General features: G+C 40.1%; 1 protein-coding gene across 2 annotated transcripts; it reads left to right on the top strand.

The window, feature by feature from the left end:
• The first annotated feature begins 963 nt into the window (after window positions 1-963).
• On the top strand, window positions 964-22,046 carry ERGIC2 (ERGIC and golgi 2). 2 transcript variants are annotated; one of them, XM_053942044.1, is made up of 14 exons: window positions 964-1,117; window positions 3,178-3,323; window positions 6,093-6,201; window positions 7,668-7,714; window positions 8,707-8,777; window positions 9,327-9,367; window positions 10,070-10,171; window positions 11,617-11,712; window positions 12,466-12,521; window positions 13,462-13,560; window positions 14,715-14,812; window positions 18,197-18,359; window positions 19,212-19,291; window positions 20,079-22,046. In XM_053942044.1, the coding sequence occupies exons 2-14, from the start codon at window positions 3,218-3,220 to the stop codon at window positions 20,142-20,144; spliced, it is 1,134 nt and encodes a 377-aa protein (XP_053798019.1). In that variant the 5' UTR covers window positions 964-1,117; window positions 3,178-3,217; the 3' UTR covers window positions 20,145-22,046. The 2 variants fall into 2 exon arrangements, with proteins under 2 accessions (XP_053798019.1, XP_053798020.1); XM_053942045.1 differs by lacking the exon at window positions 964-1,117 and adding an exon at window positions 1,315-1,412.
• Window positions 22,047-25,508: the final 3,462 nt, after the last annotated feature.

Below are 25,508 nucleotides of genomic sequence, written 5' to 3'. Positions count from 1 at the left end.
TTTCCTGCATGCAGAGTCTGGTGCAGACAGCGTGCTGAAGTTCTGATAAGATAACAATAAACAGAAGCTGAAGACCGAAAAAGTCCAATGCATCTTTCATTCCTGACACAGAACTGCTCCAGGAGGGTCTCCCCTGCCAGGGGAGCCCCCATGGAGTTGCCCAACTTGGGGCCCGCAAACTCACAGGCTGTGTCTAGGTTGGGTCAGCTAGTCGTGGGCAGGGTGGCAGTAGCATGATGAGACTTAGAATTGTAAGGAAAAATCTGGAGATAAACTAATGTTGCAGTTACTAAGGCATAAAGCTTGTGGAGAGGCAGTGCCTCTTAATTAATTCCACTAGCACAGGGAAAAGGACTGAGATTTTGGATATACGTGACACACCCTTTTAATTTTTTCATTTCAAGTCTGAAGACTGGCTTGTGAGTTTAAAATCTTTCCTTCCCCACTATTATGGGCCACTGTCTTAAAGCCCTTTCCTTCACAGTTATTCCAAGATGCTGCCTCTTTTCAAACGCTGCCTGCTTCTATACCCATAGTGGCCAAACCAGTATTAACACTGCAAGCCGCGTGACAGCCCTTAATCAGTTTGCTTTGGAGGGTACTTGACATCCATCGCTTTAAAAGATCACTAAATACCTCGCACGGTCACAGATTCTCCGGAGCGGCACGTCGGGGTGGCACTGCCATGCCCGGGAGCCCACGCGCCTGCGGGACCGGCTGCGAGGCTGTGCAGAGAGCCCCGCGAGCGGCGTGGGGCCGCACTCCCTGCGGCTCCGGAGGCCCAGCCCGCGGCTGCTCCCGGCTCCGCTCCCGGCAGGGCCCGGCAGCGCGGCGCCCCTGCGGGCATGGCCCCCGCCGTGTCCATGCGCGCCTGCCCAGCTCGTCCCGGGCTGCGGCCGGCGCATGCCCGAGGGGCCGCGAGCATGCGCGCAGGGGCGGGCGGGGCGCTCCGCCGCTCCCGTCGGCCCGCGGCTCCCGCCGGGCGTCGGCGGCGGAGCGAGCCCGCCCCGGCCGGCGGTGCCATGCTCAGCGGGGCGGGCGCCGGGCAGCGCGTTGCGGCTCGTCTCCCCCGTGTGGCCTCGCTCGCGGCGCTGGGCAGCGGCGACAGAAGCGAGAGGTAGGGGAGAGCGGGGGCGGGCCTGGCCCGTCTCGCGGCTGCCCGCTGCGTGGCGGCGGCGGGGAGCGCCCGCGGCCCGCACAGGTGTGCGGGCTGCGAGCTGACGGCCGTGGGCCTCCCTCGTGCCGTGCCCGAGCCCCCGGCAGGGGGTTCAGGTGTGGGTCCGCTCCGCGCCCGTGGGAGCGGGTGTTGGGACGCGCCGGTATCGGCTTCGCTGCCAAGTTGTCTGGAGAAGAGAAAACTGCCCGAGCCCCTCCGCTGGGTCGGAGTTGCCGTGGCTTCGAACGGGCCTCTGGTCTTGAGTGACATTTTTGCTGTGCTTTGTCCCTTATTTATCGTGAATAATGTTTCTTAACGCAATTGGCTCTTGGATTCATAATACCTTACTTTCATTGCAATGGACTTCATATTTTTTTGTGTCTGTAGTACATGTGTGGAGATGGGCAAGGGGAAGGGATCAGGTCTCCACCTGGGTTTGTAGCTGAAAGTGAGTCTGTGTGGGATTAAAGAAACCAATGAACAGATTGCATATTTCTAGCTGGATTACAAAAAATCCACATACTTACTGATGCAAGGTGATTTAGAAAGTTTTTTAGTAAAGTGCTCTCAAATTCCCTGTGTTTATCTTGTGACTCTTTATGATGTGCTCTTACACATGCGATAAGCAGGGAAGATATGCATGAAAACAGCCCCGCTGCTGTTGCCTCTGTGCTAACTATTGTTATGACTTCAGTTGTGTCTAAGCAGTTGCTTTGCCATCTCTGTGCTTCCTGAATGCTGTACAACAGAAAGCCTGTTCCAGCACTTATCTTCTCTGCCCACTCCAACTGGGGTTTCTTTGAATCCTGTGCAAAACACACGGTACCATTTTATTGATCTCTGCACCCTGACCAAGTGCAGAGTCTGTGTCTGAAGTCAATTTGTGTAATGAGAACGTTGCAGGCATAGATGATTTTTCTTGTGTGAACTTTGATTTCTAGTAGAGCCTATTGCTTTGTTATTACATGGTACAAAGCCTGCTCAGCACCAGGAAGGGGCAGAGCAGGGAATAGATCTTAAGTCATTTCACTAGGACATGCCAGAGACTTAATGTTCTCTTGAAACAGGGTAGATGAGTTCACAGGTTTTTTTACAAGATGATGATGAGAGCTGTCTCATGTGTTGGCAGTGTAGGTTAGCTTGCCCACCTTAGTGTTTAAATAAGGAACAATAAGATAGCATATTCTCAGAATAAAGTAAATGCATGATGGTTTTCATAGTTTCAGAAATTCAGGGTGAAGTTCAGCAGTTCCCTAGAAGAAAAACAACAGTGTCAACTTGTTAAAACTTGCAGTGTATTGGCAGGACCAGGCTGTGAGCATATTTGCATGATTTGGAAATGGTTTTAGACAGTATTTCCAGGGCAAGCTGCTTTTCTCAGTATCCTGCTGCTTCACATGACTCCAAGCAGAGATCATATCGTTGATAGAAATGATTCTGAAGGATGGACTTAGGATTTGATCCATGACTTGCTTTGAGAAGTATTTTTATAGAGGAAAAGAATGGTCATTTTATGATCATAATATTCTACACCTGTAAAAATGCAAAATGCACCTTTTTTTTCCTTTAAGATATAGTTTCTGCTCACATTGGCTGAATGTAGGAGCCCAGAGCAGTCTGACATCCTCTGAAGTTTATGCAGCCTATTAGATAATTCCTCCTAAGTCAGTGACTTCTGTGCACTGTCAGGTCTGTTTAGCAAATTTACATCAGGACTGAGTTTGATTTTTTTTTTTTAATTTAAAATGTGATATATTCATTACCAGTAAGAACTTAATTGAGAAAGAAATTAATAATAATGAAATGATGAATGTGCTGGATGTGGCTGGACTGTAAGCAGCAGTGTCCAGGACAATTTTAACAGTTTTCTTGAAGTAAGAGTGACCATCCAGTTGTCTAACATGTGTTTCTTGAAAACATATTTCTGGGGTTTGAATGGCCTTATTATTGCTTTATGTTAAAGCCAGTCAGTTTGAGCAATATTGCTTATGTCTTTTAATCACAATTTATTCTCACATTAGAGGAAATATATGAAGGAGAAGGTGGAGGAGTGTGCTGAAGATGAGGCGACTGAATCGGAAGAAGACATTGAATTTGATGAAAGAATTGGATGCCTTTCCAAAGGTTCCTGAAAGCTATGTGGAGACTTCAGCGAGCGGAGGCACAGGTAGGCCTTGTTGAGATGCTGATATTGATAGAAACGTCAGCATGAGGAAGACAGGCATCTGTGTTCATTTGAAACGAGCCAAAATTGGTTTCTTGAATTCTTTGGTGGACTGACTGAGCTCATCCCCTTCAAGACATAGTATCTTGTGGAAACAGATGCATCCATCACTCATCTGAAGGGAGATGTTTGTATAAAGCTGGTGAGACTGAGCCCAATGTAAAGGTTAGAAATAAAAACTTCTAACCAGGTGCAACTGGAAGTACACTGTGCCAAGGCTGTAATAAAACTTTCTCATTTGTTGTCTCACCAAGCTCTTTTCTTGGTGTCAGGTTTCTGGATGAGACTTGAGTGAGCATGACCTGAAATGATGGTGGGAATCAACACTATGCTTTTGCAAAAGTAGAAAAATATTCTCCAGAGACAGATAAGTTGAGCATCAGGAAGAGCAGTTTTCTAAAGCTTTTCTCTTGAAGGTGTACTAGATTTTAAGAGTAAGGAAAGCCCTTTGAAGAGCTAAACACTTTCATCCAGGATGTGTGCTTGTACTGTCCCTATTAGTCACTTCTCTGAAAAAGCTGGAGCTGTAAAAAAGACCATTCTTTATGTATCTGATCATAAAATTGTGTCTTTAAGTTGAGCTGAGTTAGAGGTAGCCTGATTTGAAAATAGCGACTTCATCCCTTGGACTATTGGAATTATATGCAGATAGAAAACTGCTAGCACTTAGAAGTGGAGGACAAAAATCTCTCATTTGTGCTTATGCCTGAAACTCAGTTGAATAAAAAGTTGAGGAAGCAATTGCAACCTACAGATAAGCCTTTGAAGTTGTTGTGCCACTTATAGTGTAGAAGTAAATATCAGAAGGTTCTATATTACTTTGCTGTATTCTCAAGTGCACTGTTAATAATTAAAGGATTATTGTATATTAAAAAATCTCGAAGAAGTGTTTAAATAATTCTTAATGTTAGCCCCAGTTCCTGAGGAAACAAGTGTATTGTTTCTATGTTGTAATTTGCATAAAACCACCAAATGCTTAAAGAATCCTTTTTTGTAGTATAGCACCATCCTTCATGAGACCTTTGCTTTTTGGTGAATGATGCCTTAAGGATTTCTCAGCACCAGAAGTTACTTTAACATTCTTTGGTTTTATCCCAGTAACCTTATAAATGATGATACAGGATCATCATCTTCTGTGCCATTGTGAAATCTGAATATAGGATTCCTGTTTCATTCAGGATTAAAGTGCCAGGCTTACTTACTGATGTGATAGGGATCTAAAACATGCCAAGACACTATTCTCAGACTTTCACGGCCTTCAAACCCATTGCAGAAGAAGTATGGGTCTCTAAAACAGGCTGAGATTCCAGCTGTGGGACTGGGACACCCTTCAGGAAAGAAAATTCTGCCAGACTTTATTTTCCTGTTCAGATCCACACATACATTTGCTCAGAATTATCCAGAAAGCAGCTGTGGCTCTTACTGTGTTTCTGTGGCTCTGGATAGCTGATATGGCTCCAGCTGTCCTGTTGTTGCATAGCAAGGGTGAGTCTGGCCTACTGGTTCCAGAAGGAAATTGAGGACCAGAATAATTAACTGATTAGTGCAGTTGACATTAAGGATTTCATATGTGTGAAGAAATCCTATTGTCTTCAGCTGACACTATTGTTGCATAGTGTCAGCTGAAAGCTAGAAGTGGAAACATTGCTGATCCATGCGACAGTCAATAGCTTCTTTCCTGATCCCCAAGGACAGTGCCTTTATTCTCTGCTCCCACCTCTGGCTTGTGGACCACTGTGTAGTGATTTGAAGCCTATCAACAATGAGCTTGTTTTTTCTCAAGTTGCCCTTCACGGATTCCACAGAGATATTCCACAGAACGTAAATGAAACCTACAGTGCCAATAAGCTGTACAAATTGCCGCTATGCTCCATAATTGAAGTGTTTTCAAGCTTATAAAAGCCATGATTTAATAAAAGGGGTGCTTCTGTGCATCTATTACTGTGTTTCTGACCGTGCAGCAGGGTGATCTTCCCCTTGCACTGTACAACTTTGCAAGTGTGATGAGTAGGCTGCCTTGGAGATAAGTGAAGCACATGTACCACTAAAATGCACCAATTAGTTTTCATCCTAAAAATAATTGCAAGTTCTTCACTTATTGGTAGAATGGATAGCTGCGTGTTGCTTGTTGCCAGAGGGAGACTTGTTTGAAATACCAAGGTGGGAGTAATGACTATGTAGCTACACACAAGTAATATAATGCATCTTATTTCTGTTGTCTGCTAGCTTATTGAGTCTAAAGCTTGATATAAAAGAATAGTTATAAAAAATTAACTTGTAGACAAGTGGAGGCTTGAAGGGACGTCAAGGTGCACTACCTTCTTCTTTCATGTTGGAAGTTAGTATTGAGTCTTCCTAGACCATCTCTGCCAGTGATCTGTGTGTGCTTTTTATGTGGAGAGCAATCTAGCCTGTTCTTAGATTTTCCATACAGGGATTTCACAACCTTCTAATAAATCCTGTATTTGACTGGACTTAAAAAGTACTTTCTTGATGCAAAGGTAGGACTTACTCTTTTCCACTCCTGTCTGAAAACAAATACTATCAGTATGAAAACAACTCTCTAAGAGCACGTTTTGGGTTTTTAAATCAAAGACACCAGTATTGTACTGGTAATGCTCAACTTCTAGGATTATTAGAATTTTGTTCTGCGTATGTTTCTGAATAATATTTCTCACAATCTGAATTTCTACTATTTTTTCCTCTGACCAGTTTCTTTGATAGCATTTACAACAATAGCTTTCCTGACTGTAATGGAGTTCATGGTGTACCGGGACACATGGATGAAATATGAATATGAAGTAGACAAGGATTTTACTAGGTAACGTTATTTGTTATAATTATTTTTAAAATGTTAATTGTCTGCATTTCAGGAAAGAATAGATTTAAAATGTTCATGTGACTTGAAAGCAATTTATAATTGAAATAGTAAATTAAGTACTACAGATTTTTCATCTGTTGATTGTTTTGGGGCTTTTTCTTCTATGTAATCTGTGAATAAGATAAACTTAGATTTCTGCAATGAGGAAGTCAAAATAGCATAGGTTTGTTATTGAAGAACTCCCTCAGGAATTACTTAGTAACAATTCAGAGAACATTGGTAAGGTGTAACTCCCCATCAGTAGGTAAACCTGCCCGCTTTGGCTCAGGGCTTTCTTCAGTTCATGTGGTTACTATGTCACCATTGTACTTTGTGCTGCTGGAGGTGAGCCTGAAGCACTCAGAACTTTGAGGGCATTATCTAGAGGTTGCTACCAGTTTTGTCTTCAGATACATCCCCCCTGAGGATGTGTTTGCTCTTGGTTTAATGTGCCTGTCAGGACTTGTTTGCCTTTCTTCCAGAGCTGGTCAGGCACCCATGAGTCCCTGTGAGGTTAATGCAGATTTCGTGCCCTGAACACCTTTAAATGTTACGTGTCTATGTCATGGCTTGACACTGGCACTCACGAACTGCACTAACTGAAACTGAGCTGAAATAACTTTTAAGAGCTGTTTGGGTAGTTGCTGTGGTAACAGGCTAAAGATACGTATATTAATTGGATGCCTTGTACATCAGAAATAAAGAAGGCTTCTGTAATGGAAAATAAAACTGGTAAAAATTTAAAGGAGATGCATCAAAAACTCAAATGATAGTAAATCCATTCAGACAGCTGGGATTTCACATTTAGGTCTTTGCTAAAGTAGGTTATATCCCAAGTGAAGCTATCACACGGGAAGGGTAGTCTATTAGTTAAGAGACTGTTATGGGATTTGGGCTATGTCCTACTACAGATTCCCCAGTTTGATTGTGGGCTAATCACTCCGCCTGTGGTTCTTCACAGTTTGAACCAATGGAGACTGGGATAATTTTAACTGCTTTTCTCCTTTCTACTGACCCTGTCTGACCCAAGTTGAGCCAGTGTTGAATCCTTTGTTTATGTGATTTGCTTGAGGTCAGCTAAGTCCCAGAGGAAGCTCCCTGAGAACAGAACCCTGTGACTATAGTGAAGGGGTTTATTCCTTATAGTTCAAATTACTTTTGTGAAACTAACATGAAAACCAATAGGAAATGCCCAAAATATTAGAGAATGCCACACAATAAGACTTTTGGTGTGATAGAGGTTATCTCTTAAGTTACAAGTGTTTTAACATGCTCTAAAAATCCCATGTTGCTTCATCCAAATTTTATACAGCTTTATATTTGTTAATATAAATTTTGGTACTTGACTGTATTTCTGCAAGTGGTCTGAGATTTTTTTCTTGATACTTGTTACTTAATGGATTTTTGCCTTTTTTTTTTCTTTCCAGTAAATTAAGGATCAATATTGATATTACAGTTGCCATGAGGTGTCAATGTAAGTATTCCATCAATGAAGGTCTTTAAACACTTTAAAGCCTCTGCAGAGAGCACACTTGCTCACAATGTAGTTGGATATTGTTCAGAATATTTTACCAGTGTCATTTCTTCTGATGTTAATGGCATGTAGTGATCTTGATGACATATGACTCACTGAAGGAATTAGTAAGAAATGTAAAGAAGAATATCTGTGCCATCTCATTCTCATCTTGCAGAACCTTGCTTGCAGGAACACGATCTGTTGTTCAGTCTCTCATTTGCTGAAATATTCTAAAAGCTCATTGTGAGACACGATTCAGCAGCAGGAATTTATAACAATTTCTATTTATTTATGAACTTGGGATATATTAAGCTGGTCTGCTGTGTAACAGTGCTGAAACCATCACGTAATTTCATCCTCCTTGTGAACATAAGAGGGATGCCTTCCTTATTGAAGGCAATACTTAATATTATTTTGACATCGTTTAGGTAATGAACTTTTACTGTGTTCAGTATGGCTTGTCCTGGACTGAGAGAAGAGAGAATTCTACTTCTACCAGGAATGCAAGCAAATTTTCAGGATGCACTTTTGTTGCCTAGCTTAAACCTTGCATTAATTGTAATTAGTGTTAGTGTAAATAGCATTAATTGTACATCAGTGGGTTTTTTGTTGTTTTTTACAAATAAACAAACTTTTATCCTCTGATTTGACTAGTCTTGGTCTCTGTTCAGTGTTTGTAAAACAGGAGAAAATATTTATGCATAGCAGATCCTAGAAAGCTTGTATATGTGGTTCATACAACTTCTCTGAAGGTGTTAAATCAGTGAGAAAATACTGCAAATCTGAAGAATTTTTGGTCAGTGTCCATCAGCTGATAGTGAAGGTGAAATAGGTTGAAGGAACAATAACATATACTGAAGTTTATCACTGTGAAACTTAATTTCAACTTGAACTTTTTTTCTTGTCCGTGATCGTCTGTGTGACTTAATATTTCTCCCTGTTTAAAATAGATGTGGGGGCTGATGTTCTGGATTTAGCAGAAACAATGGTTGCCTCTGCAGACGGGTTAATCTATGAACCAGTAAGTTGATTCTGACATTTTTATTTAAAAATTGAATTCCTCTTGGTGCAAAGCACTTCTGGGCTGGTTTGCTTGCTTGTGTTTTTTTCTCCACCAACCTCTGAGAGGAACATTCTGTAGTTGATCTCTTTTGATGATAGCATCCGGGTACATTTGAGCATTAATTGCAATTGAATTTACTGAGTACGTTTGTGTTAACCCATATTTAGGTTTGAACTTGGTGAACAGAAGTTACTAGTGATCCCGTAATGCTCATGAAGCTAGCAGGTCTGGTAGCTTGTCTTTAGTGCTTCATGTGGGATGAACCTAGAAATATGCAATCTACACCTAGACCCTTGTCTTTCAAAGGCTCCTTTGCAATTCTGGGGACAGAAATATTTATACTTGAGCACAAAATGTATTATTTAAACTGCAAAGTCCTTTCATAAACTACTCTGGTACCCAGTGTGAAGTTGATTATAGCTCTATACGCACACCCCAATTCTCTTCTGGGTTTCATAGAAAGGATGCATTTTCTGTGTTTTATTAGATGTGTTATTTTTGTTTCAGGTACCATTTGAGCTCACCCCACAACAAAAAGAATTGCAAAGGTAAAGCACTGAGAGGCATGCTTATGGTTTGTATTATTTGTATTGGAAGTGACTTTGAAGTACACCAGAGGTACATGACACAACTATGTCTTGAGTCTAATAGCTCCTGCTTGTAATTTAAGAATGCAAACCTGCAAAAAGATACTTTGCTTTTCTCATGATTTAAGATCTCTGTTATGGAAAAAAAAAAAATTGGCTTTGGACTTAACTGTTCAATTGGGTCATGCTGTTGCAACCCAAGATGTATGGACTCGCTCAGCTTCTGTTTCCAAATGAATAGTTGATAGCACAAGTTAAAATCACGGAATCAAATTTGTAAAATAGGTATCTAAATGTCAAAGCTGAGCCATTGTAACAAATTGGCACATTCTTGCAAAAACAAATTAATTATTTCCTATAACTTAATTGACACATTTAATAGCTTGGTGTTTTGTGTGCCCACTATAGTGATAATCTTGTAATAGTACTGAAGCTTACTTGGGGGTCTGGCTAGTTTTAGTGTTTTGGTAACACACTGCTGTGAACACCTGAGCTTTAAATTCTGTATAAAGTATTATTCCTAAAGTTTAATGTAATGCTTTATTACTGTCATCAACTTTGAGAAGTTCCTGAGTTGCAACCTGCAATTGAAGCCAATAATGAATTGTGAAGCTAGATTTTGTTTTACTGTTGCATGCTTTCACACTTGTCTCTAATCTTTAGGATGCTGCAACTAATTCAGAGTAGGCTGCAGGAAGAACACTCTCTTCAAGATGTGATATTCAAAAGTGCATTTAAAAGTGCTTCTACAGCACTGCCACCACGGTAAGAAAAACTGGGATTTTGTGTCATTATTCCCCTTTCCTCCAACCCTGTGAATTAGACTTAACATTTTATTGTGGTTGTGATTCCAGAAGACTAGTTTGTAAGAAAAGATCTCACTACTTTTTAATGAATTTTAAAAATAGTGTACTTGATACTTGTTTTGAGGAGCTGTTGTTTTATGAAAACCTCTGGGGTTTTCAAACTGGAGAAAGTTTCCAGGTTTTGTGTGTGTGCTTACATGTACATAAAAAGACATGATAAATGTATGCACATACCTTTTTATTCCATGTAGTTTGATGCCTCCTTCTTAATGGGAGTTAGTAATGCCAGAGCAATAGCAAACAAGAGTAATTTTTTAAAACTACCTTTCTGTCCACAGCTTTTCAAAGCAGTGCTGCTATTACCTGTGTCATAATGCTTCATAATTTTAAAAGAATCAACCTTTGAATACAAATGTGTTTTGTTACTAAATTCTTGTGTCTAAGATAACACTGTTTTAAGATTGTGTGGAGAAAGCTTGCTATTTTCACTTAATTCCAGCTACTCAGAAATGTTAAGAGATTAGTGCATAGGATGTTTGGTCTGCTGAATCTAGGTGCTGTGTGATTTTATTTTTCCCCCAAGGGAGAACACTTTCTACATGAAAGCTGAAATCCTCTCCAATTAGAAACACCACTAAACAAAAAAATACTGAATAAAACAAAGCAAACACCAAAGCTGCCATATACACTTTTTGTGTTGTAATCTCCCTTCTGAGACTCAAATATGTTCCTCATTCCTAAGGCAAGCCTGAAGATGGCTCAAAAAATCTTTTTTTCTCATTTGCTTGATGTCTTCAGATTAATTAAATCCTTCTGTGCCTCCGTGTTGGTTGTTAGTGCAGTATTTGAAATGGTATTTATGCTTGAGATGTGTTTAAAAAAAACATTGGTTTCTATCTCCCTCTAAAGAGCAGATTTGGAAATAGATTTTGTGTTGTGGACATCATAAGATGAGTGAGGAGTGGAGGCTTTTGTAAAGAATAAAGTTATTCTTGCTACAGTGCTATTTGTGTGACCAAAATGTACTTGGTTCTGTTCATTGTAGCATTAAAATTTTCCCAAGGAGCCATTTTTGGTAAAAGGAAGTGGGAAAACATAAATCCCTGGGGCAGACATACTTATGGTCTAATGTTCTTTGTTTGTGTGTTCAGATATCATAAGCCAGTCTTGAAGGCCAGATCTCCTCATACAAGTATGAATAAAAGCTTATTGGTTTCATCAGCCTGACCTTTACTAGTTTCCCTCCCACCATCTCTGCTATAATTCCAGAAGAATACAATAAGGACAGGTAGATGATAGTGCTGTGTCTTTATGCTAGGAAAAAGAGGTCTAACTGTACTGCTGTTATTTCTGCTAGACAGTGAATATTCTCAAGTACTTCCAATGTTGTTTTTATTTAAACAGGGGAGATAATTCATTACAGTCTCCAGATGCATGCAGAATTCATGGTCATCTCTATGTCAATAAAGTGGCAGGGAACTTTCACATAACTGTGGGCAAGTATGTTCTGTCCAATTCCTGGAAATAAAAAATCCCTTGACTTCTACATTCTATATAGTGCATGTGTGTATATGTGTGTGTTCTTTTGTGCTTCAGTTAATGACTGGGTTTTATTTACCTTCCTGTACTCATGCTTGGTATTTTTTCCATGTAATACCTATTCTTGCACTGTTAATTTTCTTCATAAATTACCAAAACTGTGCAGTGCATTGTTGCATGTAATGTAGTCATTATGAATTTCAGTGTTTTATAGGATGGAAACTCTTGAAAGTTGCTTTGTCAGAGAGCAAATGCAGAGTGCAGTTAACTTGCTTACTCATAGAACAAATATGGTCAAACTTTTGTTAGTCACTTGAGCAGTTCTGCAGATTTTTATATCGTAGGACTTGGTGACTCTTCCAAAAGTGCAGTGACTTGATAAGTTCTTGATATTTCTAAAAATGCAAGACACTAGTTTTGTGTAAGAAGGTTTTTGTGAGTCCAAGACTCCTGACCTTACTGTTCAGTCTGTCTGTACTTGACAGTAATAAAAATGTCATATTTAGGCTTTATATAGATACACACAACAGATATCAGTCTTTAAAACAAAAATATATATATATGTATGTTAAATATACTTAAGCATATATATGTTATGTTATACATATGAGGTTATGTATGTACTTTATGAAGTATTTATTGAAATAAAGGAGGAAAAGTAATTTTTCTACGTAGTCCTCTCTGGATTCATAAAACATTTGTTGCTTTCTTCAGGGCAATACCACACCCTCGAGGCCATGCACACTTGGCAGCGCTTGTAAGCCATGAGTGTAAGTTCCTTCTGTCATCTCCATACCAACATGGTTAATTTCAGAGTGCTGTCTCCTAGTTCATGTTAGGTTGCTCTTTTAAAGATGTTCTAGCTGTGCAATTGCATTGCAAAAAAAAAGTGGAGAATATTCTTTGCAATGATCTGACTCCTTAACAATTTGCTTTCATACATTTAGCATTATTAGGATTATCTTTAGGTTGCTTCTATATTAATGATAACACTGGAATCTCAGATGTACTTTGGTGTAACATAGATAGCATATGAAATTCCTGTATTTCACTCCAAACTACCTCTTTCCTCGAAGACCTTTTTAAAATGTAAAAAACTTCTGACTTTTTTCCTTAGAAACATAATTTTTGGATTTTGAGTCTAGATATTAAATGTGTGTTGCTGCCTTAATGTGAAGTGAAGGTGACATACTGTGAAAAATTAACTTGATTAAACCAGTTACAGTTGGTTAAGCCTCCAAATACCCATGAATTTATGTTAACACAACTTTATTAATTTTATACATCTTAAGTACCTGCCAAATAGGCAGTGTAGTGACTTGGCAGCTGCCTTATACTTCCTCTGTACATTTAATTTACTAAATTTTCGTCTTCTTAATGCAATTGCTTAGAAGAACATGAACTGTAGAATAATAGGAGTATTTGGCCAACTAGAAATTCTCTGTTATAAAATTATAACTCTGTTTAGCTCCATCATTGATTCAAATATAGTTATGATTTGGTTTAGAAGCTCTTTTCTAGAAAAGATTAACTTTTTTGTTAAATATTTTGGATTTGAGTTTTCTTTGAAGTGTGGGTAAATCCAGTGATGTGTACAATGGTGTTTGGTAAATGCATTAATTAGAATATTTCAGTGTCAGAAATGGGTGCATCTTTAAGTACAGAATCTCATAGTTTAAAAATGCTTTATTTCTCTATATTGTCTTTCAGCCTATAACTTTTCCCATAGAATAGATCATTTGTCATTTGGAGAGCTTATTCCAGGAATTATTAATCCATTGGACGGAACAGAAAAAATTGCATCAGATCGTAAGTGTTGTGCGTTTAAAAAAAACCAAACTTGTTTTGTTGAGTTTCCCAATAGTTACATTTAAAGTATTATCATTTTTCATAAATGTTGTTATTGACAAGCAGCATGCCAGGCTAAAATTGGTAGTGAGCAATGCCCCGTTCAGTTATCTATATGACATCTTAAATGGGCATTTCTTTCTAATATCTGCATGCCTGTTCTGTGCTGTTTCCTTGAAGGTGATTTGCAGTTTTTTCCAGGCTTGTTATGTTGAAGTTACACTATGTCTGACCATATTGCAGCAGTATGTCACAGTGGAGAATCATAGATCTGATTGTTGTCATGATGGGGAAAGATAAGCTTGATTTGGTTTAAAAAATAGCACCAGAGTCTTGGATTTCATTCCTGCATTTGATTTGTCCCTTCCACAGTGTGTTTTGTGATGAAACGGGATGGGTTTGTGTAGCACTTTGTTTCCTCATGTATAAATAAAAGAGAGTAGTAACCTGCCTCATCTCACCAGTGGCATTCCCTGTGAAAGTGAACCCCAGAACCTTCTACAGCCGCTGTTGTCTCAAAGCCAGTCAGTTCTGGCTGTTACAGCCAGAATGGTTTAGTGTAACTGAAATAAATTGCTTCAGTCTATTAGTGTTTGTTCCCTTAGGGAATTGCACAAAGAGCAAATGCATGAGCATGCTGATGGCTCTAGAAGAATTCTCTAGAAGTGTAATCGAGAGAAATCTGTAACCAGTTCAGAAGGGCTTCCAGCACTGTAGATACAATTCAATGGCCAAAAATCTGTTCAGACCACTTTGAGATTTGTATATATCATGAAACATGTGACAGTGTGAAATTTGTTCTAGTGCCCTGGAAAACACTACCTGTGTGTTTCATTTGAAGCTTTGAGTGGCCTAGCCTTAGTGAGTCTTTTCATTATATGGGAAAAATGTAAATTTCTGTAAATTTCTATAAATGGGATATATGTCTTTTCCATGGAAACTAACTTTGTGGAGATGGTGCTGAAGTAGTTTTGGCAGTGCTGGCATTCTTTGAAGAGTGTCCTTAGTGCAAATGGCACAGCTGATTTATTATTTCTTTGATTTATTTGTGAATATCTCAGATGGCCTTTGACTCTGTTCCTGATTCAACAGTCTAAGATTTTTTTTTCTTCTAGACAATCAGATGTTCCAATATTTTATCACAGTTGTGCCAACCAAACTCCATACATACAAAATTTCAGCAGAAACTCATCAATTTTCAGTGACAGAAAGGGTAAGTAGAGGAAAGAAAAAAACCCATAAAGAGATGAAAAAAGCTAAAAAGTGACTGGTCATAACAAAAGTTCAAATGTGAAAATAGTACCATGGTTTTGAAAAGCACTGTAGCATCAAGAGACTCTTTGTAGAATATTCTAGTACACTAGATTTATCTGTAAATCATACAGCAGTGATGGTTATACATACATATATATATATATATATGTGTGTGTGTGTGTGTATGCGCTTGGTGCCTATGAAAACTTCTTCTATTAATGTTTCATATCTCTAGATCTGGAGTCTGATATTAGAATTAATGATAGACAGTAATTTCCACTTCACTGGATGCTAATAGTGGTGGTGGTGAAATCCTCCAAATTTTAGGTCTCGTGCGTAGCTTTACAAATACTTAATTCACCTTCAGCTTTTTAGCCATGTGGAAAGCAAACAAACATGCAGCTTGCTTGAATATCCTGAACTTCTTGGTTGTGGAGTGTAAGAAATGGAAACAGGTAGTTTGTATGAAAAACTGATCACAAGTTGTGTCTTGCAAGTGTCTCAGCTGTCTTGTTTAACCTTTGTTGAACCACCAAATCTAATTACTCTCAAGACTAGAGAGCTTCCACTTCTGGGTTTTGAGAGGCTTTTAATTCTGAATCCATCACAAGGGTAGTTAATGCAGCATAGTATATATCATAAAGTACTAATTTAAAGACTGCTGTGAATAGGGAAAAAAGCCTTGCGTGTACTGGGTAGATATCTTATTTTCAGATACTGAGCTCTGTTTTCATCTTTTATTCAAAAGCCAAAGAAAAAAAACCTTTGTGAAAAGTTTAATTAAAAATGACAGATAAAGTGAGAGGTGAGAAGAGATCCTTGGGTTGAAAGTAAATGTGGGTATTAGTAGGATGGCAGCTGTATTACAGCTTGTGGTGTTCTTCAAGGGAGAATTTTTTATTTCCTCACAATTCCATGTGAATTCTGAAAAATACTGAGGTAGGGGAAGTAGGATAGAGGTGATGTCTTGATGTTCAACTTCGGACATGCAGGCCACTGAAGGGAATGGTTTGCTCCAGAACTCATGAAAGCTGGACTAAGGAGAAAATGAAGAGGAATTTCATAATGCAGTATACACCCACCTCCTGCTGGTTTATCAATCTGCTTTGTGTTTACTCTGCACAATCTGCAACAACTAAGGCATTCCTTAGACTTCTGTATGCCAGTCAACAGCTTATCTTATGGTTCCTTTTTTTTTCATCTTGTATTCAGTTTTTCTCTTTTCCTGTGTAACAGTGGTTCTTTCAATTAACTGTCCAGTCTAAGTTAGCTCTTCAATTTTTAGTGGGGATGTATTTTTATAAGAATTGCTACAACCACAGGTTGCTTTGGAGAAGATCCTGTAAATAATGGAGATAAAGTGTCCATGATGTACTTGTTTGCTCTTGCTGCCTCAGTAGGCAACCCTGTTGCTTCCAAAACTTACTTGTGTTTACTCTTAGGGAAGCAAATACTTCTATTAGATGAGCTGAGAAAGGTTACTAAGAACAACAATTCACTGAGCACCTTAGTGCACTTACTTTGAAAGAGGAGGCACATATGCAGACATGGAAAAAGGTGGTCAGACAGCCATAGCTCAAACTTAAATGGAGTGAGGTTTAATTGCCAGTGTTGAGCACATGGGGAAGCAGAGTTTGAGAGATGTGGGCCAAATCTTCTCCACTATTTTTGATGATTGAGTTACTGTAGTTATTTATATTAAAACAGTTTAATTCTAGCAAGGCTTCACTGAGCTATCTGATGCAAGGTTAGTAATTTTTAGCAGATTTTAGCGAGATTTTTAAAAGTTAAATCTTCTGCAGCTGTAGAAGCTGGAAGCAGATCAAAATGGTTTGCAGAAGAATTATTTTTCTTTTAAGGGTAGAGTTTTGTGTGTTCTATTTAACTTCATATTCTTTTTCCACCATTTGACCTCAAAAGACCAGTAAGGCTTAGGGAAATAACAGAGGAAAAGCAAACAGAAGTAGAGTTTTGTCCTTTGCCAGTGGCAAGGTTCTGTTTAACTACTTTTAGTCTTCTCTTCCTTTTTAATATGACTGACAGTTGTCATGCTTTGAAATACAGAAAACATTTCCTACTGGTTTGTTTTATTTAACCATTGCAAAGTTTTTGGGACCTGTTATCATTACCAATACATTATTTTGGCATCCTTTTAATTTTGGTGTGGTAGCATAAAAAGCAGTATGGTTTTTGACGGTGTTAGCTAACTGAAGAAGTTGCTTAACCTCCATTTACCAAAGTGGTATTCTGCTTTTTATTTTGTACCATATTCCGCATGGTTTTTGAGCACAAACTGTTAAATATACAGAGAAATGGAGCTGTGATATATTGCTTTTCTGTTCAGTCCTGTTTATCTTGTCTTTTTGGTTCTTACTCGCTCAGTTTGTCTTCAGTCACTGAGTTTGTCTTCAGTCTGTTATGTTCTTTTTTGCTGTCCTTACGTATTTTCAGTCAGACTTACCTGGCAGTGCGTTTATCAACACCTTTCACAAACAAGAAAATGACAGCAGACTTTTGAAAGAAGCTTGTGTTGAGGTGTGTTCTGTCCTGAAACTGTTTTTAAAAAGTAGGTATTTAGAGCAGCCACACTCTCCTCTTTGGTGTCTTTTGGTTTGAGAATTTGGCAGATGAAAAGAAACTAGAAATTTCTCAGATTAGGACTGAGGTGCTGGATAGTCATAGCGAGTTTGGCGTGTTTGTTTATTTATTTATTGATGTGTATTTCTTGCTGTGTGACTGTTGTCTGATATGATGTGACTGACAAAAAGTTTGAAAAGAGGCTTTTGCCAAGAAAGGTTGGACCAGGTGTTCCTCAAGGTGCCTTCCAAGCTGGTATTCTATGATTTATATAAATCCTCTGGGGATTCTGCCATTGCTAAGGCTGTTGAACAATGTAAATCTCATTAAGGTCTCACACTGAGTTAAGTGATTCATAGTGGCTGATAAAGTTGGAAGAGCTGTGGCAAGTATTACACCAGTGCAGTCCCCTGAGTTCATAGGCTAGGCCAAGACTGTGGCATTATCCTCATAGGTACCAACACCAATCCAGTTATAAAAATCCTGTTTAAAGGACCATGTGAGCAAGTCTTGACAGAATAGTACTAAAGCACAATAGTGAATATTGATATACAGCACAGCAGACCAGTGACCAGGAAAGTAGATTTTTAGTTTATAAAATGTTTGACTTTTAGAAGGTATTGATTAAAGTGGCCTTGATACTCCCCAGTCTTCTGTTCATTCCTAACTCTGATTAAATAACTCTTTGTCATCCCATCTTGCAACACTGATTTTCTTGTGACTAATAACGAGTGTGACTAACAAGTATTTCTGTCTTTTCTTTCAGGAAAGAGTAATTAACCATGCAGCTGGCAGCCACGGGGTGTCAGGAATATTCATGAAATACGACATCAGTTCACTTATGGTGACGGTGACAGAAGAACACATGCCTTTCTGGCAGTTTTTAGTGAGGCTCTGTGGCATTATTGGTGGAATTTTTTCAACTACAGGTGATTATCAGTGCCTTCCTTCTTAAGTTCTCTCATTTTTTTTTTTAAATCATGGTGATTGCTATGGATAAGTTATAGGGAATCCTCTTAAGAGGTTTAAGACAAAGTGCTCATTTGTGTGCATTGAAATGTGCCACGAAGTGCTGCTACTCAGTTTTGGTGTCCCAGTATGGCATTTCTGGTGTTCTGAGGGCCTGTTGTTTCCTTTTTGGTAATGATAGCAAAATTAATTTACTTCTGGAAGAGCAAGGCTATATCTGTCTATAGATATGTAGATATCTATGCATATGTGTGTGCACACACATACTGATATTCTGTGTATATCCTGTTGTTGGGATCCTGTAGTTAAATCAGTGACAAAAGTTGAGATATAACTTCCATCTGAAGTAATTGGGAAGATTTTCCTTATCAATGTACTGCTGGATTTGCTTCATCAAAGACAGTAAATTAAGTTGAAAAGGCACAATTCACTTACTGGTCAAGACATAATAGGGTATCTGGATTACAAGTTATTTCTTTCCTTGGCTCTCATTGGAAGAGAGCTCAATAAAGAGGCTTCAAACTAAGAGCTGCTTTTCAAAGTAGATATTTCTGTCCCACACAATGTATTTTCATCCATGAAAGTAGGCAGAGGGAATTACATTTATTTGGTAGCTTTGCTTTCTTGATGCATTTCGAATTCTCCCCTGCCCTGGCCTTGCATCTGTTCTTCATGTTAATTTCTCAGTGTTTTATGTATGGGTTTACTGCACTGTGTCCTGTCTAAGTATGGTACATAGCTTTGTTGCAATGCTTCCATAAATAATATATTTTTACTACTGGTGACAATTTAAATCTTGTTTGATGTTGCAGGAATTTTACATGGCTTTGGAAGATTTGTAGCAGAAATTATTTTTTGCCGTTTCAGACTGGGCTCTTACAGATCCACATCGGTAAGGAAAGCTTCCTCAAAGTATTTCTCTAAGTGTACAGCTAAGGATGGATGAGAAGGACAACTTTGGGACTTGATCCCAGGGGAATTTAAGATATTTGCAATAAACCCTTCCCTTGACATGCATACTAGCAGAGATTCAACAGCTTTTAAAAATAGTTGGAAAACCTAAAATGTAAGGAAGTAGAGTTCTCTAACAAGCTGAATTAATGGAGCTGAGTCTCTTAGATGTCCTACATTCCCTTCACTGTCCTTAGTATATAATTTTTTTTTTCATATTGCTCCAAAAATTACATGTTTCCCAGGCCTGGTCGGTCTCCCTGTCCTGGTTTTAGTTTCACATATCCTTTTGCTTGGCCTGCACACTGAAGACGAGGCACTGTGTGCTGCAAGGGGTTCAGTGCTGCTCCTTATTGCTCTGCAGGCTACTGCCAAGCAGCGTGAAAGAGCTGAGCCTTCTCCTTTCCCTTCTTTAGGCAATAAGAGAATTGCTTCTCTAGCAACTACTTGATTTTATATTACTTTTATTTTTCCCATTTAAGCCTGTAGATACCTTTGAGACCTCTGCCTTTCTCTCAAATTTGGTTGAAGTTTGCCAGCTGGCAAGGTTATGTGAGTGGGGAGAGAGGAAAGAAGACAACCAAATCTGTATAATATTTCTATGAGAGGCCGGGTAAAAGGCATCCAGGAAATGCGCAAGGATAAAAAAATGTGTGCTTTTGAGGAGGGAGGGTGGAGATTCTGTTTCTGGTCAAGCCATTAATAACACCTTGTTTTTCTTTCACCAGGTTCCGCTTCCTGATGGCCACACAAGCAACCACTTACCTCTAATTACAGACAATAGTACACATTAGCCTCCTGAGAAATTTTTTTTCTTCCTGCCTGATACAGACTTTTTTATAATAAAGAAAACATTGTGCAATATCCTGAGATAATGCTGATGGGCAGCAAAAATTGAAGCCTTTATAAAAGAAAACCTCCAACAAAACAATTTGTGTAATTTTTTGTGTTTGAGTGCACATGGAGACATATGAAATTGTGAGATCAGTGAGATGGATGATCTTCTGGAGAGCAAAGGAATGTCGCTGCCAATACAGTATTTGTGGTCGAGCTGAAATTGTGGTGGCTGCCTGTGACCACTGAAGCATATTAGTAATGCCTGGGAAGGCTGCAGGCCCCAAGGAGAAAAGAGTACAAGTGGTATGTGTGGAAGGGCTGGCAGCAGCCACAGAGAGACAGTAACAGAGCTGGAGTTTCTCTTAAGTGTGCAAATGGGGGGTTTTCTTGGCTTTTCTTGGTTTTTTTTAATAATGCTGGGGCTGAGGGCTAAGAAGTCTTTCATACAGCTGGGGAGCAATCCTAGAAAATTCTGAAGAAGATGGGAAACAAGAGAGTAAGGTGGAGCCCAAGCCGTGATGTTGGTCACAACCACTGCCTTTGTACAGCCCCACCATTCCTTAGTGGAAGAAACATGGAGCAGAGGAGTTCCTCTCTTTCCACACAGCCACTGTGCCAGCAGTGAGTGTCACTTCTGGCACTGGTGCAGGAGCGCCCAAGGATGCCAAGAATGCACTCCAGCCTGGACAGCTTTTGGACTTGGAATAAGAAGCCCTTTAAGTAAGGCATTTGACTGTGGTCTTGATAGAAGGCAAGACTCACTAGTAAAAATGTCAGGAAATCTTTGTATGCCTCTTTCTTGGTAAAGAAATTGCTCTGATTGAATCTTTGTTGTGGCTGTGCTGCTATGTGGGAGCCATGGGAGCATCCACATCCTGGAAATGGGGAGGGGAAGGGAGAATGGGGCAAAAAGCTGCCAGTTCAGGCTGGTTGGGAGGTCTGCTAGGCCAGGCACAGAGTGTGGAGCTGGTAGTAGGTGACTTCAGGGAATCTGAATCATATTGCTGCAGACAGGTGATGAGACAGAATCTGCAGAACTAATCCTTGCTGTTCATTAAGGTTTTTGTAAATTAAATGAAGAGAGCAATATTGTATTGTAAATAGGCTACTGAGAAAGAATGTTATTAATGCAAATGGTGCTTTGAGAAATGGAGCATCATGTTACTGCTGAACTACTGGTGTACACCTGTGGTTGAACAGTTACTCCACCAGTGTAAAAAATTAATATGATTCCTTCTCAGCAAAACTGATTTAATAGTATGTTAGAAGATTATGCTGATCCTGGCCTTACTCACCATGGAATTAATATTTTAATTAAGAGGACTAATTACAGAAAAATAAAAATCTCTGTGGCATTGTCAGATTTTGCTGACTTTCATTAATGTACTTTCTATGACACATGGACTTTGTTGATGAGCATAGTGTTAATAACATGGCTGATTTGCTATGCAAAGTGAAGGACTTCCTAAAAAGAAATGAAATAGTAAATAAAATGTGGGAAATAAGGAAAGACTTTTGTTGAATTTGGCTATTGAGAAAAAAGTTCAAGGAAGCTGGGTCCTTGGGGATTACAGCCAGGTTTGGGGTTTTCTGTGCTTTGTTTTTTAACATTGATTAATCAAACTCCAGCAGCTTGAGAAACTCTTTGGTTCCCATTTCTCTTTGACATTTCCTTCTGAGGTTTCTTTCCTACTTCTGCTCAGACTGGTTCTGCTTTGGGCTTTTCCTAACACTTGTTTCTTATCTGCCTGGAACAGACTGTACTGGTGGGAGAGACTGATCTCAGTTGACTTTCTGTAGCAGAACTTGAAATGTTTTCTATTCTCACATAAAAGAGCCAAGTGGCTTGATGTCTTAAATCCTTGTGTGGCACATTCATTTTTTTTAATCTAAAAAGAGCTTGTGTGAGGGCTGGTTGCTAATGGAAGAAAATTTATGATCAATTGTGAGGTGCTGCATTACAAAGTGAATGCAGGATCAGTTTGACCCTGTTTGCTTTCTCTCCACAGCGAGTTTGGAGCAGTACTGCTGACCCTGTGCCATGTTTTGTCAGCACCTTAACCAGCATGTTCAAGGAAGTCCTGGAGAAAATAATAGTTTATTGCAGGGACTTCTTTTGGGTAACATTTACTTGCATTCTGCGAGAGTGAATGTAGGATGAAGAAAATGGGAGGAATGGGTGTCCCAAGGGAAACAGAAGCCCAGATGTTAATGTGATGTGTATTTTCTGAAAGGGGGATTGCAGATGAAAATAGCTTTTTTCGGGTTAGGAAAGATTGTCAAAATGATGTGTTTTTATCCTTTGCTCTTACACAATGGTGAAGAGAGAGAGCCCAGGAGAAGACAGTTTTAACCTTTATAAGGTGTGTTCACAGCACACCGTTTGCACACCAGTGTCTGTCTGGCCAACAACCCTTCCCCACTCCCAGGCAGCATGGGCTGGGCTGTGTGCTGCTGCTGCCCTGCTCCCCCAGGGAGGGGCTGTGTTAGCAGAGCCCTGTCACCATGCCTGCCTCTGAGACCTGGAGTGCTGTGCCTGGGTGGGGGTGTCCCCTGGGGCCCTTGAGCCTCACCCCAGTGTTGTGGGAAGCCAGTGCCAGACCCAAGGGCTGGGGAGGGGATGGGAACAGATATTGCTCCAGTGACAGTTTTATGGCTCAAGGGGGAAGCACCAATCTGGGTTTTTAACAGAACAGACCATCTTTGGCCATGTCACCTGCGAGCCAGCACCACACAGCATTGACAAGAAGTTGCTATAAAATCTCTGAGTTACAATGGCACTTGACTAGTGTGTTCCTGGGAGTATTTCACAAAAGATTTCTGATTAGAGAAAGGAAAAGGCAAGACTACAGCCATCCCTGGTACTGCAGGAGTCCCTCAGTAAGGGGCTGATGCTTTATGGTACAGCAGAAGGTGGGATGAGATTTCAATGTGCAGGGAGGCTGTCGGGACAGGTACCTGCTCTGTGGACAAGGCAGCCAAAGCAAACTGGCAGGGCAGAAACAAGCAGTGATCAAAACCTGTGGCTGTGAGAGAGAACACCAGGGGGAAAATCGATTGTGAGAGAAGGGGTAGATTAATGTAACTTATAATAATAATAGTGCTTCTAGGTGAGTGTGCTGTGCTCTTGAGATGTGTATATGCTGTGCTGCAGTGCATGTGGGTGGGCAGTGTGATGGGGAGGCTGTGGGAGTCAGGCTGGCATGGATGCCACTGTACTTTATGGCTGCCGTCTTTCTTACCAGACACACCACAAGAACATAGTGAAGTGGGCATAGGAATGGAAATTACTCTATTTCAGGTCCTTTTCATTCTTTTCCCTGACTTTTCTAGAAGATGTTCTGGAACTCTTGCTAGTAGAGAGATGGGGAGGAAATGAATGCCTGTCTGTAGCTGGAAAGGGATTAGGTTAAGAGATGTAGTAGGCATTTTTTAAAAAAGCAAACCCAAGCTGCTTTCCTCTGAAATTCTCATCCTAGAAATAGATCAGTAATTTGAAAGAAAATTCACCTCTTTCCCTCTCAAAAGGTCTGTGGTGGGGACCTGTACTGCAGGTATGGGGCTCGACCCTTCTCTGCAGCCGCTGGCTCTGCCTGGGGTGGCTGTTTGGGGTGGTCCATGGCAGTACAGGGACATGTGCTGATGGAATCAGTCCTGCATGGAACTGAGCGATGACTTTCCTTCCTGCCCTGTGCCGGATCTTTTAAAGCTTTTCAGGGACTGATTTGACAAAGCAAGGCCTAAGTAGAGGATGTAGTTGCTTAGGAAGGGTCAGAGGCAGGTTATATTTGATGCATAAATGCAGGTGTGATTAACTGAACAGACAAAAGCAAGGTCAGGGAGGCAGCTGTTGCCTTGTCCTTTTGCTATTGAGTTCTCTATGAGAGGATCTGCTGCTAAGGATGTCTTGTGTAATGATGCAGTGAAACTGAAGCAGGAGGATGTGATCACCTTGTCACATCTCTGGTGGCATTGATGATACTAAAACTCTTTGCTCCCCATTTCTTCAGAGGCTGCCAAGTGCTGCAGCTTTCTTCTGAGAAAATGGGAAAGGAGAACAGCTTGTTTGGGGATACTTGCTAAGACCTCTCTTTTTAAAAGGCACCCCAGAATTTGGGGTTTATTTACGACTTCCTTACTCAGATTGGTGCAAAAATACTTCTTGTAAAGACATTTTTTTTTTTCTGCCAATGCTCAGTGAATGCAAATTGTGTCTGATATTTGGCCTTGGCAGTGGACCTGCTGGTTAGAGAAAGTTCCATGCTTGCAATATGAAGTTAATGTTTAGCAATGAATGCTTCAAGAAGCCTTAAGGGACGTTACCTACTGCCTTTTGTGCACTGGCAAGGGTTTGATGTTGCAGCTCTGTCCACCATCTGTCTTTGCACACCTTGCTAGAGCACTGGCAGACATCTGAGCTGACTTAGTTAAAACCATGTGAAATACTTAATCTTTTCCTTCTGCTGTAGCTTAGAATCATTTCCAAAGTATTTCTGGTTACTGCTGGCCCAAGAGAAAGGCAGTGTCACCTTCCCCTGCCTTCCAGAGGAGTTTTGTAAGAGCTGATCCATTAATTAATCAAAACATGAACCTTCAAGGTTGGGTAGTGCAGCCTCCCCTGGGTGAAAGCTGAAGGCATGCTCTGAAAACATGTGTCTCCATGGGCCTCCCACTTAGCAAAATTCAAGCCAAATCTCTTTGTAGCTTGGTTTCGTTGTGTTTTTTTTTGTTTTGTTTTGTTTTGCTTTGCGTATATACATAGAAATATTCAGAGTTGCAGGATGAGTAATTTGATTTGTGAAAAATGAAACAGAAAGCCAGACTGGTTTGGGGTCAGGAGGACCCTGGTGTGGTCTGGGGACAAGAGGCCATGGCAAACACCTGCTGGCCATGCTGGCCAGCAAAGCAGATTTCAGCCTCTTTCAGCAGGACCAGTTGCTCTGCAGCAGCTGCTTCTGAGTCCCTGCAGAGCCCAGGTGTTTGTGTCTTGCTGGGTTTAGCTGTAATAGCCATAAAAATGGAACTGAAAGGGTTTGGAGTTGTTAGGTTTTACCCCTTGAAAATTTTCCTGTAAGTACAAGGTGAGAGTGTATTTTGCCATGAGATTGTCTAGTTGTAGAGTGCTCAGCACATAGGAGTATTTTGAAAAAGAAAAAAAAAAGCAGGGGGAGCTGAGTTTTGACTCATGGATAACATTTGAAAATTAGTGTTTACCAAAGCTTAATTCCCTGGCTGGTGGTTGGTTATTAAATGTGACTTTGAACAACAGTGGCATTTAAACTGAGCAGGGCCACTGCACAGGGCAGGGTGGCCCCAGCCTT

The sequence above is a fragment of the Vidua chalybeata genome, chromosome 5, assembly GCF_026979565.1.
Source record: "Vidua chalybeata isolate OUT-0048 chromosome 5, bVidCha1 merged haplotype, whole genome shotgun sequence".
NCBI classification, from domain to species: domain Eukaryota; kingdom Metazoa; phylum Chordata; class Aves; order Passeriformes; family Viduidae; genus Vidua; species Vidua chalybeata.
The sequence above is the reverse complement of the archived record's forward strand: the minus strand, read 5'-3'. Positions and strand labels throughout refer to the sequence as shown.